The sequence below is a fragment of the Copadichromis virginalis genome, linkage group LG5 (assembly GCF_057382275.1).
Source record: "Copadichromis virginalis isolate Kocher_CV1m ecotype Utaka linkage group LG5, C_Virginalis_male_GT1.1, whole genome shotgun sequence".
NCBI classification, from domain to species: domain Eukaryota; kingdom Metazoa; phylum Chordata; class Actinopteri; order Cichliformes; family Cichlidae; genus Copadichromis; species Copadichromis virginalis.
Genome location: NC_140622.1, coordinates 7,382,118 through 7,395,213, shown reverse-complemented (window position 1 = coordinate 7,395,213; position 13,096 = coordinate 7,382,118). Strand labels below are relative to the sequence as shown.

Below are 13,096 nucleotides of genomic sequence, written 5' to 3'. Positions count from 1 at the left end.
GCATTTTCTTATTAGTAACTGTAACGGCGTTGTAATGATAGGAATAGTAATTAGTAGGAATAGTAATTAGTTAGATTACTCGTTACTTAAAAAAGTAACGCCGTTACTTGTAACACCGTTATTCCCATCAAAGGTAATCGAGAAAAAAATGTAAAAATTGAATAATAACTTTCAAATTTACATTTTCTCAAATTTACTCTCCTGAAGTCTCACAGAGAAGACAATTCTTTCCATAATAATGATTCCATAAGTAACATTCAATCCTCAAAGACCTGGGGAGACACAAATAAACATGACGCCACAGGGCAAAGTAAAACTAAACACATTAAACAAGAAAACACTAAACTCTTCAAAATAAAACAGGAACCATGGAGAGACGTAGACATGACAACACAAGCCTGACAATTAGAACATGGAACACGCTGAGAGACGGACACACAGGCATAACTGAAAAGTAAAAACACTGAGGACAAGACAGACTACAAAGAGGACAACAAAAGACTTCAGGAGTTATAGATGAAACAAAAACTAGAATGAAACTCAATTAAATTCTAACTAATAATAACAACCAAAGAACTAAACATATTTCTAATATAACACGAGGAATCAAAAATGCAAAATAAACTCAAAACGCTCGGTCACAGACCCAGCGCCTGACAATTTCTTTGAGCAAGCCATCATTAGCAATAATATTTAGCCTTGTTTCCAGAGATTGTTGATCCATTTGTTAGTTCCTGCAAATTTTTAATAAATTTTTTTTCTTGCCCAACTGTGCTTGAACCCCAAAAGTGTGCCCTTTAATTCCCTTCCATCTTCTACTGTAGTTTGCATTGCACCATTATTTTATTGGTGTCTATTCAGTAACGATTCAGTGAGCTTAATGCTTGTCTTGCTCCTGATTTAGATATAGATCAGCTCAACATTTGTATGAAAATGTTAGGTGGCAGTGTCCTCTGATCAAGTATTTCTTTTGTTTCTTTGCCCAACAGGCACTCCGGCAGAGGAGACCTGGCCTGGTATCAGCAGTAATGAGGAATTTATGTCCTACCTCTTTCCTCAGTACAGACCTCAAGCTCTCATCAACCATGTGCCCCGGTAAAACTCACAATCTTCTCTTCACTGCCTATTCACTGGCACAAAAAACAAGCTAACATTTGCTGATTAGCATCACATGCAGAATAATTGCTGATGCTGGTATCAGTTTGCTTGCTTGTTTTTTGTTGTTGTTTTTTAAAGGATGCAAAACATTTTTGAAGAAAGTAACTAGTTTTTGAGCCATCACATTGATAATGGTAACTTTATTTGTCCCCAATATGCTCATGTTGTTGTCATGTTTCAGGTCTTACATAGTTAACTGAACTCAAAGTTAATTATGTCAATTCTAAACACAAAATACAATACAGTATAAAAATGTTATTCATTGTTTATAGTAGTAATATGTATTTAAAGGCACAATTAGTGTCCTTTACAGAAACTATTTCTTGCAGCTAAACTCATTATACAGTCTGAACTGTTGCTTTGTGTCCCTAAGGTTGGACCCAGAAGGGATTGACCTGCTGTCTGCTCTGTTGCTGGTAACGGACCACACATCCACACTCCTGGTTATGAGGACCTAAATATTCAGACTCACCGATGAGCTGTTTTTATCTCATGATTGCAGTATGACACCCGGAGCAGACTCTCCTCTGAAACCGCTCTACGTCACCCCTACTTCCTGAGTTTGGGAGACAACATTCATAATTTGGCAGACAGTAAGACACACACACACACACATACACACACACACACACAGAGTATATCAATATCTAACAAAGCATGAATGCTGATGGTGCTTTGTACTAAGTTAAAGTACTAAACTCAATATTTGTTCTAATTACTGTAGGCAGGAATGTTTTTACTCTGTGTGTGGATAGTATTTTCCTGCTGCTGTATTATCACTCTTCAGAAACAAATGTCTTTTCCTGCATGTCAGTTTGTCTTTTCATAGCAGCGTATGACCAGTGTGTAGCTAATTTAGTTAATTATGACCCTGTTCCAATTGGGGGGACACCCGTAGATGAACCTCTCCACAGCCTGCTCTTCAACATTGTTGAAGCAGTGTGGGGTCATCTTGACAGAGAACAGATTTGTATATATTTGGACCAACTTTGTCTTATAGCATAGTGATTAACATTTCCTTGTCAAGCAAAAGGTCAGTTGTTCAGTTCCAGCCAGAGACAGAAATCCCCTTTGGGGTCGAATCAGAATCAGAAGTATCCAGTATGAAACTCCTCCAAATGAAGCATGTGAAGCTGCCCGCACTGGCAACCCCTTTGTGACAAGGGAGGACCTAAAAATAAATTCTCCTGTTACTCAAGAGGATAAGTGACTTTGCCCTTTGCTGGGCTGAGAGAGGTGCCAGCTGCAGCCTGAAACCTTCACAGGGGCGTGGGTTTCTGGCTGGGCTTTAATTTCTTCTGGTCTTCTGTAGAGATTATTGCCACTGTAACGGTGTGCCACCAGATATGCATGTACCATCGCTGGGATCTGAACCTGAAAGTGCAGGTAGTATATGAAGAAGGTGAACTCCTTCCTTAAACACAAGAAGAGTGCAGGTTCACAGCTTTGTCATACCATCTCACAATGATGTCGTCCTGCTTTTCTCTGATGTCTAAAGAGCCTCTTCCCTTTTTCTTCAAATCTTTCTCATCCATTGTGTTGCAGTCTTTTACTCTGCTCATTCAAACTTTTCATGTTATGTTTTGGATTCCTCTTTTTTTCGAGTGTTCCACGTGTAAAAGGGAAGAAAGTAGTTTTCTGCAAAAACCTTGTGATTTTATTTTTCCTGCTGGAAGAGCTGAGGCCATTTTTACACAGCATCTCCAGATTTACAGGGAGTGCAGAATTATTAGGCAAGTTGTATTTTTGAAGAATAATTTTATTATTGAACTGCAACCATGTTCTCAATGAACCCATAAAACTCATTAATATCAAAGCTGAATGTTTTTGGAAGTAGTTTTTAGTTTGTTTTTAGTTGTAGCTATTTTAGGGGGATATCTGTGTGTGCAGGTGACTATTACTGTGCATAATTATTAGGCAACTTAACAAAAAACAAATATATACCCATTTCAATTATTTATTTTTACCAGTGAAACCAATATAACATCTCCACATTCACAAATATACATTTCTGACATTCAAAAACAAAACAAAAACAAATCAGCGACCAATATAGCCACCTTTCTTTGCAAGGACACTCAAAAGCCTGCCATCCATGGATTCTGTCAGTGTTTTGATCTGTTCACCATCAACATTGCGTGCAGCAGCAACCACAGTGTGTCTTGTTCAGTGGTGGTCGTCTTTCAGCCTTTCTTACCTTGGCCATGTCTCTGAGTATTGCACACCTTGTGCTTTTGGGCACTCCAGTGATGTTGCAGCTCTGAAATATGGCCAAACTGGTGGCAAGTGGCATCTTGGCAGCTGCACGCTTGACTTTTCTCAGTTCGTGGGCCGTTATTTTGCGCCTTGGTTTTTCCACACGCTTCTTGCGACCCTGTTGACTATTTTGAATGAAACGCTTGATTGTTCGATGATCACGCTTCAGAAGCTTTGCAATTTTGAGACTGCTGCATCCCTCTGCAAGATATCTCACTATTTTTGACTTTTCTGAGTCTGTCAAGTCCTTCTTTTGACCCGTTTTGCCAAAGGAAAGGACGTTGCCTAATAATTATGCACACCTGATATAGGGTGTTGATGTCATTAGACCACACCCCTTCTCATTACAGAGATGCACATCACCTAATATGCTTAATTGGTAGTAGGCTTTCGAGCCTATACAGCTTGGAGTAAGACAACATGCACGAAGAGGATGATGTGGACAAAATACTCATTTGCCTAATAATTCTGCACTCCCTGTATTTGTTCTGGATTTTCTGCCCCTTGTAACAACAAATCAATGTAAAAAAACACAAATACTTTGTCCTGTACGTCTCCGCATCTTGAAAATCCATTGTTGAAGCTTTGCTGGCATGTTAAATGTTTTTTAAGTGAATCAGCATCAGGACTTTCAGGAATCTGTCTCAACACATCACTTCACAAACAGCAAAGCGCTTTGCCTTCATCTCCCAACAGACTCGTACACTGGGCAGCTGTACTTATCCCATGTGCATATACATACCCAGAATTTGCTCAGTTTCCTTAGGAATTTTGTTTAATGACTTTCTTCTTTCCACACACTACACATGTTTATTTGTTCTGTTGTTGTTGTTTCTTATAGCATTTCGTATTCACAGAATTTACAAGATGCATGTATGGTGCTCAGACAAGTCTGTCGTCTGAGTCGTCCTCAACACATTCCACAAATTCAACATCTCAAAGTCAGGATGTTTTTCTTTTTCCACTGATACTCTTTCCTTTGTACTTTGCCTCTTGCTGAGTGCTTCGAGGTCAGTTGGTGTGTGATCTGGACAGTTTAGGTGTGACATGTGACAAATACTGGATGAAAATGGGACGCCGTCCCACAAAAATGTGTGACCAAGCTGGTGATCAGCATGAGGAGGTTGCAGGCTGTGTCAGCTGTGTATGGTTCCTCCACATGCTACTGAAGGCCTTTATTGTTAAATGAATACATTAAATTGTCAATACAGTAAACACCAACAAACAGCACTCAACAGCAGAATAACTGTTTGGTACTGACAGAGAAGCTTTAGCAAGGTTTTCATGGGAGCAGCCCACATTCAGTGCTCTACTCACTCCTTACAAATGTGGCACCATTTCAAGGGCAACAAAGTCTCTCCAGTTGTTTACGATTTATTGTGAAGAACTATTACTATAGAGCAAAGGAATAACTGACCAAACAAAAGTGTCCTTACTTGCTTTGCTACGTTTGTTCTCCACCTGCGTTACAGCTGCTTCAGTGTTTTCTCTCAGAGAGGTGCAGCTCCAGAAGGACCCAGGACACCGCAGCTCAGTATTCCAGCCTTTAGGTAAGGGATCTGACCTCAGTGCAAAATCTGGCCACTTGTTGTTCACATAAGTAACATTTATAACATTCAGTCTTTGTGTTTTCTTCATATTGGTCACAAGAGAAAAATTTCCTTCATTGTTAATTTATCTGATTCTAAAAAAACAACTTTGTTCTTGAAATGCTGAGGTGTCTGCACATGTACTTTGTCAATTAGCAAAGCACTCTGAGAGGCCAGCGTGCCTTGTTTGTTTATTCTAATGCAGTAAAATTGCCACTCCAAAAACTCTCAGGGGAACTGAAAGACAAGTAAAAGTAATAAAGCCCTCTCTACTTTTTCATTTCCTTTTCTTTTATTGGAAAGTAGGCTCAGCTATTGTGAGATTTCTACTACTCTTTAATCAAACTAATTAATGTTAGGTTGAGAGATTCCTTTGAGGAAAAAAACATGAGTCATTCTTTCTTTTAAAAATTGCTTTAATTTGTTTGAATTAGTCAATAGGGCTGTTCGATATAACGATATATGTCGGATGACAATATAAAAACATCTATCATTTCATTTTACGTTATCTGTCTGTGAAGGTTCTCAGTCATCCAGGTCATCGTAGTCAAAGGAGCTTGCAAAGAAAAGCGTCTGGACTTCTTTAAGTTGTCCCTTTTGTCCCTCTGTGGGGGGTCACTCCCACTAGGTTTATATCTGGGACTCTCCACCATTTGACCTTAGAACTGAAGAAGCTTCTCGGATGAGAGGTGAAACGTCTTCAAGCAACTTAAAGAAGTCCAGACGCTTTTCTTTGCAAGCTCCTTTGATTTTACGCTATCGTTTGTTTCGTGGTGTCGAAACTGTTTACAGCAATATTTTTTTCATCGTTTTGATGGTCACTGTAGTGGCTAAATTAATTTCTTAAAGTTCTCTCTTTCTCTTATATTTAATATAACCACACTACAGACGGACAAGCGCCTGTTTTTATGCGTTGTCGTTAGCAACAGCAACGGTAACACCATCGCGAGTCCGCTTGTATGTTCCACATAGACCTTTCACAATAAAGCTCAAGATCCTGTTGAGACTTTTCAAAATAAACTGAATCACGTGAAAGAGCAGATTATTTACGGATGAGAAGCAAAAAAGAGCCGACAGGTGCTAAAAAATAAACCTTAGACTCAAACCTTAGAACAGGCTTTTTCCCCGCAGCACGCCGTGTAATAAATACTCACAATGAAAACGGCGGCCGTTACAACTTATCTCTAAAAATGTATCGTTTCATGCATCGGTTAAAACACTCGACTCCAGCTACATGACGCGCAGCTGGAAACACTTCACGCAAGTTGAGCTGCCCGAGATTCACAGAATTTACAGAAAATGTTACATTTTTGTGATTTATATCGTTATCGGACGATAGATGTCTTATATCGGGATATGAGATTTTGGTCATATTGCACAGCCCTATTAGTCAATGCCAACTACAAGTGTCAACTTCAATTACAGGTCGAGGAAAGAACCGAAGACAAAGCATCTTCTAGAGGTCGTGGAGAGGATGAAGAGAGAAGACGGCGAGGAACTGCCTTTTCAGATCACAACACCAAGGCCATCGCAGCTCAGCACATTCACAGCATGTTCACCTGCACGGACAAACACGCACTCATTTCCATGGCAGCTGACCGTGGAGGCACACAGAGTTTCTGGAGACAAACTTGTATTGCACTTGAAATACCTTCTCTATTCATACATATTTGCACACATTTGCACAATCAGCTACACTGAACATGCTGCCGTGATGTAACTGGACACACGAGAGATTCATCCTCCCGACACGCACATGCATTTCAGCCTAAGAAGAAACGGAGCACTAAATGAAACGCTCTGCTATGCTATACTTACACAGGCCTGCTTTACATAGTGTTCAGAGCACACCCAGGGTTCTAGCCATTCAAAGTAGCTGCTATCACAACTGGAACAATGGATACAGTTGCAGGTGTGCGTGTCTTTGCCCTAACAGAAATGCAAGTATTGCATTATGTGTTGAGTTTGTTCCAGGTCAGTTGGTTTCTAAATTATTTTCTGGTTTTATCTTACAAAACTTATGGTCTAACACTGATATGTAGCTTAAAGACACAGTTTGGCAACCAAGGACCCTTATGAATCCTAATTCTTCTCTCAGCTCAACAGTGATTCACCAGGGATTTGTAGTTTGAGGACAGGGTTAAAACTTATACACCACCACTACCCACAGAAAAGGCTGACCAGAAACCAAAGAGAATAGTCACATTTTTTTCTGTTACTTGGATTATCGATTTTGTGATGTAATTTGTTTAAACATTGTGTAAATATATAGTTAATATTTTATTGTCACACAAGATGTTCATATCATGTTTTTAAGCCCCTTTGCTTTGCTAATCTGAAATTTAAAAAACTGTAATGTTAGATAAAACTCTGGGTGCTGCTAGGCACTTGCTCAATAACGGAATCGTATGCATTTGCAAAGTGTTTTGGCGAACTGATGAGGCAAAAACATTATGTGGCTGACAGAAAAACACTCAGTAAGGCTTCATGGTCATTCATTACTTTGCATAATGTGACAAGCTATGCATAATGTGCATTCACTAGTGACGGTTAGCTATCCCAGCTAGCTAAAAACTTATTCCAAATCCCACTGACATTTGAAATTATGCTAATAGCTAAAAGTTTATTCTGGAAGGGCATCTTTTAAAATGGCACGTTATAGGCACACAGATATTAAATTAGATATTTGAAGACTGATATAATATTATTGCTCAATAATCAGTCTGTTTAACAGTGCAGGGTTGCATGGAAGTTTTAGCATGTAGTGGTCAAACCATGTTCAGTTTCTGTGTTTACTGTGTGTTGCAGAAGGCGTTGATGCTCTCTTGGCTTTGTAATGAATATATACTTGTAGGTGCTGCTTTCAGTCTTGTGAGGTGCTTCTCTGCACCTGCTCACCTGACCAAGGATTCAGCACGGCACTAATCTGAAATGCAGTCGCAATTTACTTACACTTTGACAGCACAGTAAATGGGTTTAAATGGTGTGAGTTGCATTTGACGGTGGATTTTTACCGCTCAAGTTTATGAAAAGCACCTGTAGAATTGGAAAGTTAACTTTAAGTGTTATATTATCGAAGTATTAGGGTTGCTAACAACAACTTAAGATATTTTGTTATTAAAATATTCTTATAGGGAAACCCACAGATCCAAAATCATTTTAAAATTCACTCATGGTCATTTTTAATTGAGTATGAGCCTCTGTCCCATAGTTACAACTGGAGGTTCAGTTCTTCATGAACAATATGGCAACCGTGTTGACACAATGGTCCAATGAACCAAGCATTGCAGCATCTACATGTATATACCTTATCTCAACTGTTGTTATTGAACAGAATGGAATCGGATGTATTGTGATATTACCTCCGACTTTCTTAGGCCCCAGTGTGGCAGCTATGGGTTACTGTTATCATATAACAGTCTTGAAGTTGTAGGCATAGCGTCACACTGCTCATTTGCAGTACCTCTGCCGTCACGTAACAACCACTGAAGCTACCATAAAATCTGACTCCGTTGTGAATATAAACCTGGAAACTGGATAGACTCGCCTCGCTACAGTGCCCGTGTCTCCTCGTTGTGGGGGTAACATTCCTTACAGTGTTAACAGCTGACTTTCACACCAGTTTGTTGAAGTTGCCTTAGTAAACTGTGCATGATATTTTAGCTTGTGAAGAAATTATATTTGCTTCAGTGTATCCAATGTGCTAGGAGGCATTTATTTTGTGTATGTAAATAACTCACTATGGGTGTATGTATTTTTGTAGTTTCCTATTTGCACAAGCCGGAAGTGTCCTCTGAAGCCTGTTCCCCTCCCTTTGTGTCTTTCCTTACACGGTTCCAAAGTATGACCCCATATTTTACCAAACCCCCCATTCCTAAACCAGTGAATGGAGAAAATATGCCCTGTAGGTACTTTCTAGTATCAGTTTAATAGGGGTCACCACTACCCTAAATAATTTGCACAGCCTGTTGTTAGAGAGCAGCTTTTCACAGTAGATTCACTAAACAAAAGCACATACAGTGAGAAGTACACTCATCTGTTAATAGACAGGTGAGAATTTCACAACTGTGTTTTTAATAGTTCCCATGTGATCATTTGAGCCAAGAGCTTATGTGTATGTCCTGTTCAATGAATATTATCTGGAGACAAAAGTGATAATGGCTTTTGGATATTGATACTCTCCTCTGTCCTTAATTTGCTCTAACATCTTGCCTGTCCTCTTCCTTCTTGTTCAGTGCTGCTGAGGTATCCTCATTAACACCTCTGAGGTGTTGAGGCAACTGAGGTATTATTAATAGTTTTAGATACACCGTTTGGTGCCCTTGGACACATCATCAGTGATGTAACCTGAGGTCATGGGGGGTTTCGGGTCTCTCCATTGAAAAAGAAGATAGGCATTATTTTGTGACACGTTCAAAGTCTAAGTATGTGATCTGTAGTAAAAAGGTCCATAAAATATGTGAAAATCTCAAAGACCACTGTACTGGGACCACTGCTCTCCTGCCTCGCGGTATGTGGTCACCTCTGAGCTAAAGCGGTACTGAGTAAGCACTGGTTTTGAAACTTTCAGGGTGGTGCTTACACCGCTGAACCTTGCAGATATATTAGTTTGTTTTGTCTGTAGTTACCAGCCCGGCTGCCTTTGTAAGAATTCAGCTCTGTATGTATGAGAGAGACATGAAAAAGTCCCTCCTTCCTGTTTTTTTTAATCCTTTTGCATATCTGTCACACTTACAGGTTTCAGATCACCAAACAAGTTTTAATATTAAAATATTAATATAATATTTTAATATTAGACAAAGACTGATCCAAACCCAATGTAAGGTTTATGTCACAGCTTGCTAACAGTATCAATAATTACAGTTGTTTCTTTAATGCTTAATCCACCAGTTTGTGCAACATATTTAATCAAAATCATATTTTTAATACTACAGTGTAGTAATTGTCATTATCTATGAACTTTCAAATTTACTATTATACATAAATCCAAAAAAATAAAATAAAAAGCACATCATTATTATTTTTGTATTAAGATAAATAAACTAAATTGTTATAATTTTTTGCTGATATTCAAGTACAAAATTAGTTTTGGTGGTTGAATGCTACACCTGATTGATGTCTGATTAAAGTCCAGTGTCGGCTCAAATTTGAGTATAAAAACATGAATTCAGTAATAAATAACAATCACATTTTTAGTTTTAAACGTGTTTTTAACAGATATCTAAAATATCTGTTTTCTAGTTTTTATGAAAGGTGGTCTAAAAAATTGGTAAGCGCTCTCCATACAGTAAATAGATACAGGAAGGCAACCCAGCAGCCTTTGTAAGGCTTTTGGTTGGGAGACCAGTCATTGCATTTTGAGCAGAATGGCTCTAAATCACTGCTGTGTATTCCAGACAACCCATGTGGTCGTGCTTTAAACTTGCATTCTTTCCTAAGGCCAGCTGTGAGCAAGTCCTCTAGTTGCAAAAAGAAGTCCAGTAGAAGTCTGTTGTTTAAGCCTGTGATCTCAGTAAACACTGTCCCCATCAGCCTATGCTAGTTCATGTTCTAAATGATGGTCCCTGCTAAAGTGAAAAGGAAGAGCAAAGCTGGGAATGCTGTAAGGCTGTGACTGATGTGTTGCTATTGTATAAGCTTCACGCATTACAATAACCTGAGGATTATGATGGACTGTGAAGTGGATGGGCTACTATGTCACTGGCATTCTGGTGTACATGTGAGTCTAGTTTTAATATAATTTTAATGCAGAGTAACTGATGTCACACCATGTGGTATAGGTTGCTAATGGTGGATGGCTGTGTGCTGTTTTATTGATGTCAAGGACAGTTTGAGGTCATCCTGGCTGCTAAAAAAGACCAACCCTTGATTTTTATGTTGCAGTATTGGGTATTGCTGCACATCTAATGTGAACAGTCTCACAGGCTGCAGTAGTTTTAACATGCCAAATGAGGCGTTGAGTGGGGATGGCAATTCCAAGAGGCTGTAAAAGCCTTTTTGGGTGAGTGTAGATATGTCCTAATGAAATCTACTGCCACTCCAGTTGTATTTTACTTAGCTTGAATAGATAAGTCAATCCACAGATTTACTGGCTATGTGTGCTCTCTATCCAAGTGCAAACAAACAAATGTCACTTTAAAGTGCTCATAGAGGACAGCAGTAGAGAAGCAGAGAGCTGGGTCCAAGTGTCCTTAAGTCAAGCAGGTGCTTGCTGAGCACCGTCAATGGGGTTACGCTTGTATATGAGTGAAGAGACAGACGCCATTCAAATTTTTTTCTACCTCTACAAGTGGGTGAATAGAATAATGGTACAACCATCCCAACCTCTGTTCACCTGTCAGCGTGTTAGAGCAAAGATAGACACCGAGGAGAGGAATTCAGGGCCCACCTGCAGGGACTTCAGATGGATGTATCGCTGTAGACGTTACACTTCCAACCTTCCCCTCCTCCTCCCTCAATGGCAGAAGTATTACTGTGTGTTTAGTTGTGGTAAATGAAGCTATTTTAAATATTGTAATAAAGAAAAAATAAATAATATATGTATTTTAACAGATGTTCTCATTTTTCTCAGTGAGTTTTATGATGTTAAAAAAAGCGGAGCTCTTAAAATAAAAATAAAGAAAAAAACTGTAGATGACGTCTAAATGTTTTATAAACGATGAGTTTAGATTTTGTATAAGATGTGATATTTTGTGGGATTTGTCTACACTGTTATACAACGAGAAATTGAATGTACTGTGACCGCCATAGGCATAAAACTGATTGAATAATTGCTCACTTAATGAATCAATAAACTGCCGAAATTGTGGAGAAAACTGGTTCCAGTCTTTTTGTGTACGTTTACCATAATGCTGCTCTTGGTGGACACGATACCAAGGAGAAGAAGTAGTAACTCAGATGAACACAAGGTGGTGCTACTGGACAACTACAGGCTGTTTTTGCTGGATGAATGAAGAGAATACAAGGACAGTGACAGCTCCAGTAATTTCAGTTAACAACAATTAAACTCAGTTGTTATTATCAGTTAAGGTAAATATTGGAGGACCAGAGAACTGACTGTGACAGATAAACAGGTCCAGAGAGTGTCAGTGTCACAGGCATAATGAGTTTGTAGACCTGTAAACTGCGGCAGGAATTCAAAGAGTTGATTTAAAAGAAACAAAGACCAGACAGATGTTGTGCAGAGACGCAGGATGTGGCCACAATCCAAGTCATTCCAGAGTGTCAGTGAAACATAGAAGTCATATGACGCTCTGGATATGTTTGCAGCTTCTGTAACTGGCACAGATGGTGGCAGCAGAGAGACGCATGCAGAAGTGTGCAGACAGAAAGTAATTCCTTAATTCTCACTTTTATCCCACAGCCAGACGATGATCTGAAAACACCCACCAACCACAGTTTTTATTCCAGTATAAAACAGGAAGTGTTAGAATGGTTAAATCAGTCAGGGGTGTTGTAACAACAATAAAGAAACGCCCCGGGAAGAAAGCTTTTCTAAAGCAGATGTTTAGTTCTGTCAGTAGTCACAGATTTAATGGCATCATTGTATCGACAGCCTGTGCGATAGAGTTGTTTCACTTTTGTTTGCCATGAGATTCATCTGTTAGCAGAGTCAAGATCATCATTACTGTTTGTATGAAATAACAATTTATATGCATTTACATGTATAGAGTTATGAAGATCTCTGCTCCTTTTTGTCCTCCATGCAGTACAAACCAGTCCTGCAATTCAATTCAACTTTATCTATATATCACCAATTCACACCAACAGAGACATTATATTGTAAGGTAAAAGCCTAAAATGATAGAGATAATCAGATAACTCCCTATGAGCAATTACTTGGCAACAGTGGGAAGGAAAAACTCTCTTTTAGCAGGAAGAAGCCTCAGGCAGAAGCTTCTTCCTGCTCAGCGAGGGGAAAGCAGAGAGAGACTGAAGAGAGCGGGGAGAATGAATGTGTTTCTTAATGTAGAAACATCCGACTGTGCCCTGTATGCCATGGAAAGCATCGTAAATGAGCTATTATTTAAGGAGTTTAACAGTTTACCTTTCAGCGTCCACAAGGTCAGTGGCAACCCTTGAAGAATCAGGGT

General features: G+C 39.1%; 1 protein-coding gene across 3 annotated transcripts in view; it reads left to right on the top strand.

Moving 5' to 3' along the window:
• The window catches only part of cdk18 (cyclin dependent kinase 18), a 69,267-nt gene extending 57,449 nt beyond the window's left edge, over positions 1 to 11,818 (top strand). For all 3 annotated transcript variants that reach the window (XM_085455684.1, XM_085455683.1, XM_085455682.1), the window contains 5 exons: positions 990 to 1,095; positions 1,532 to 1,574; positions 1,661 to 1,751; positions 4,887 to 4,964; positions 6,429 to 11,818. In XM_085455684.1, coding sequence (XP_085311810.1) covers positions 990 to 1,095; positions 1,532 to 1,574; positions 1,661 to 1,751; positions 4,887 to 4,964; positions 6,429 to 6,463 — 353 coding nt within the window. In that variant the 3' untranslated portion in view covers positions 6,464 to 11,818. The remainder of the gene's footprint in view (positions 1 to 989; positions 1,096 to 1,531; positions 1,575 to 1,660; positions 1,752 to 4,886; positions 4,965 to 6,428) is intronic.
• Positions 11,819 to 13,096: the final 1,278 nt, after the last annotated feature.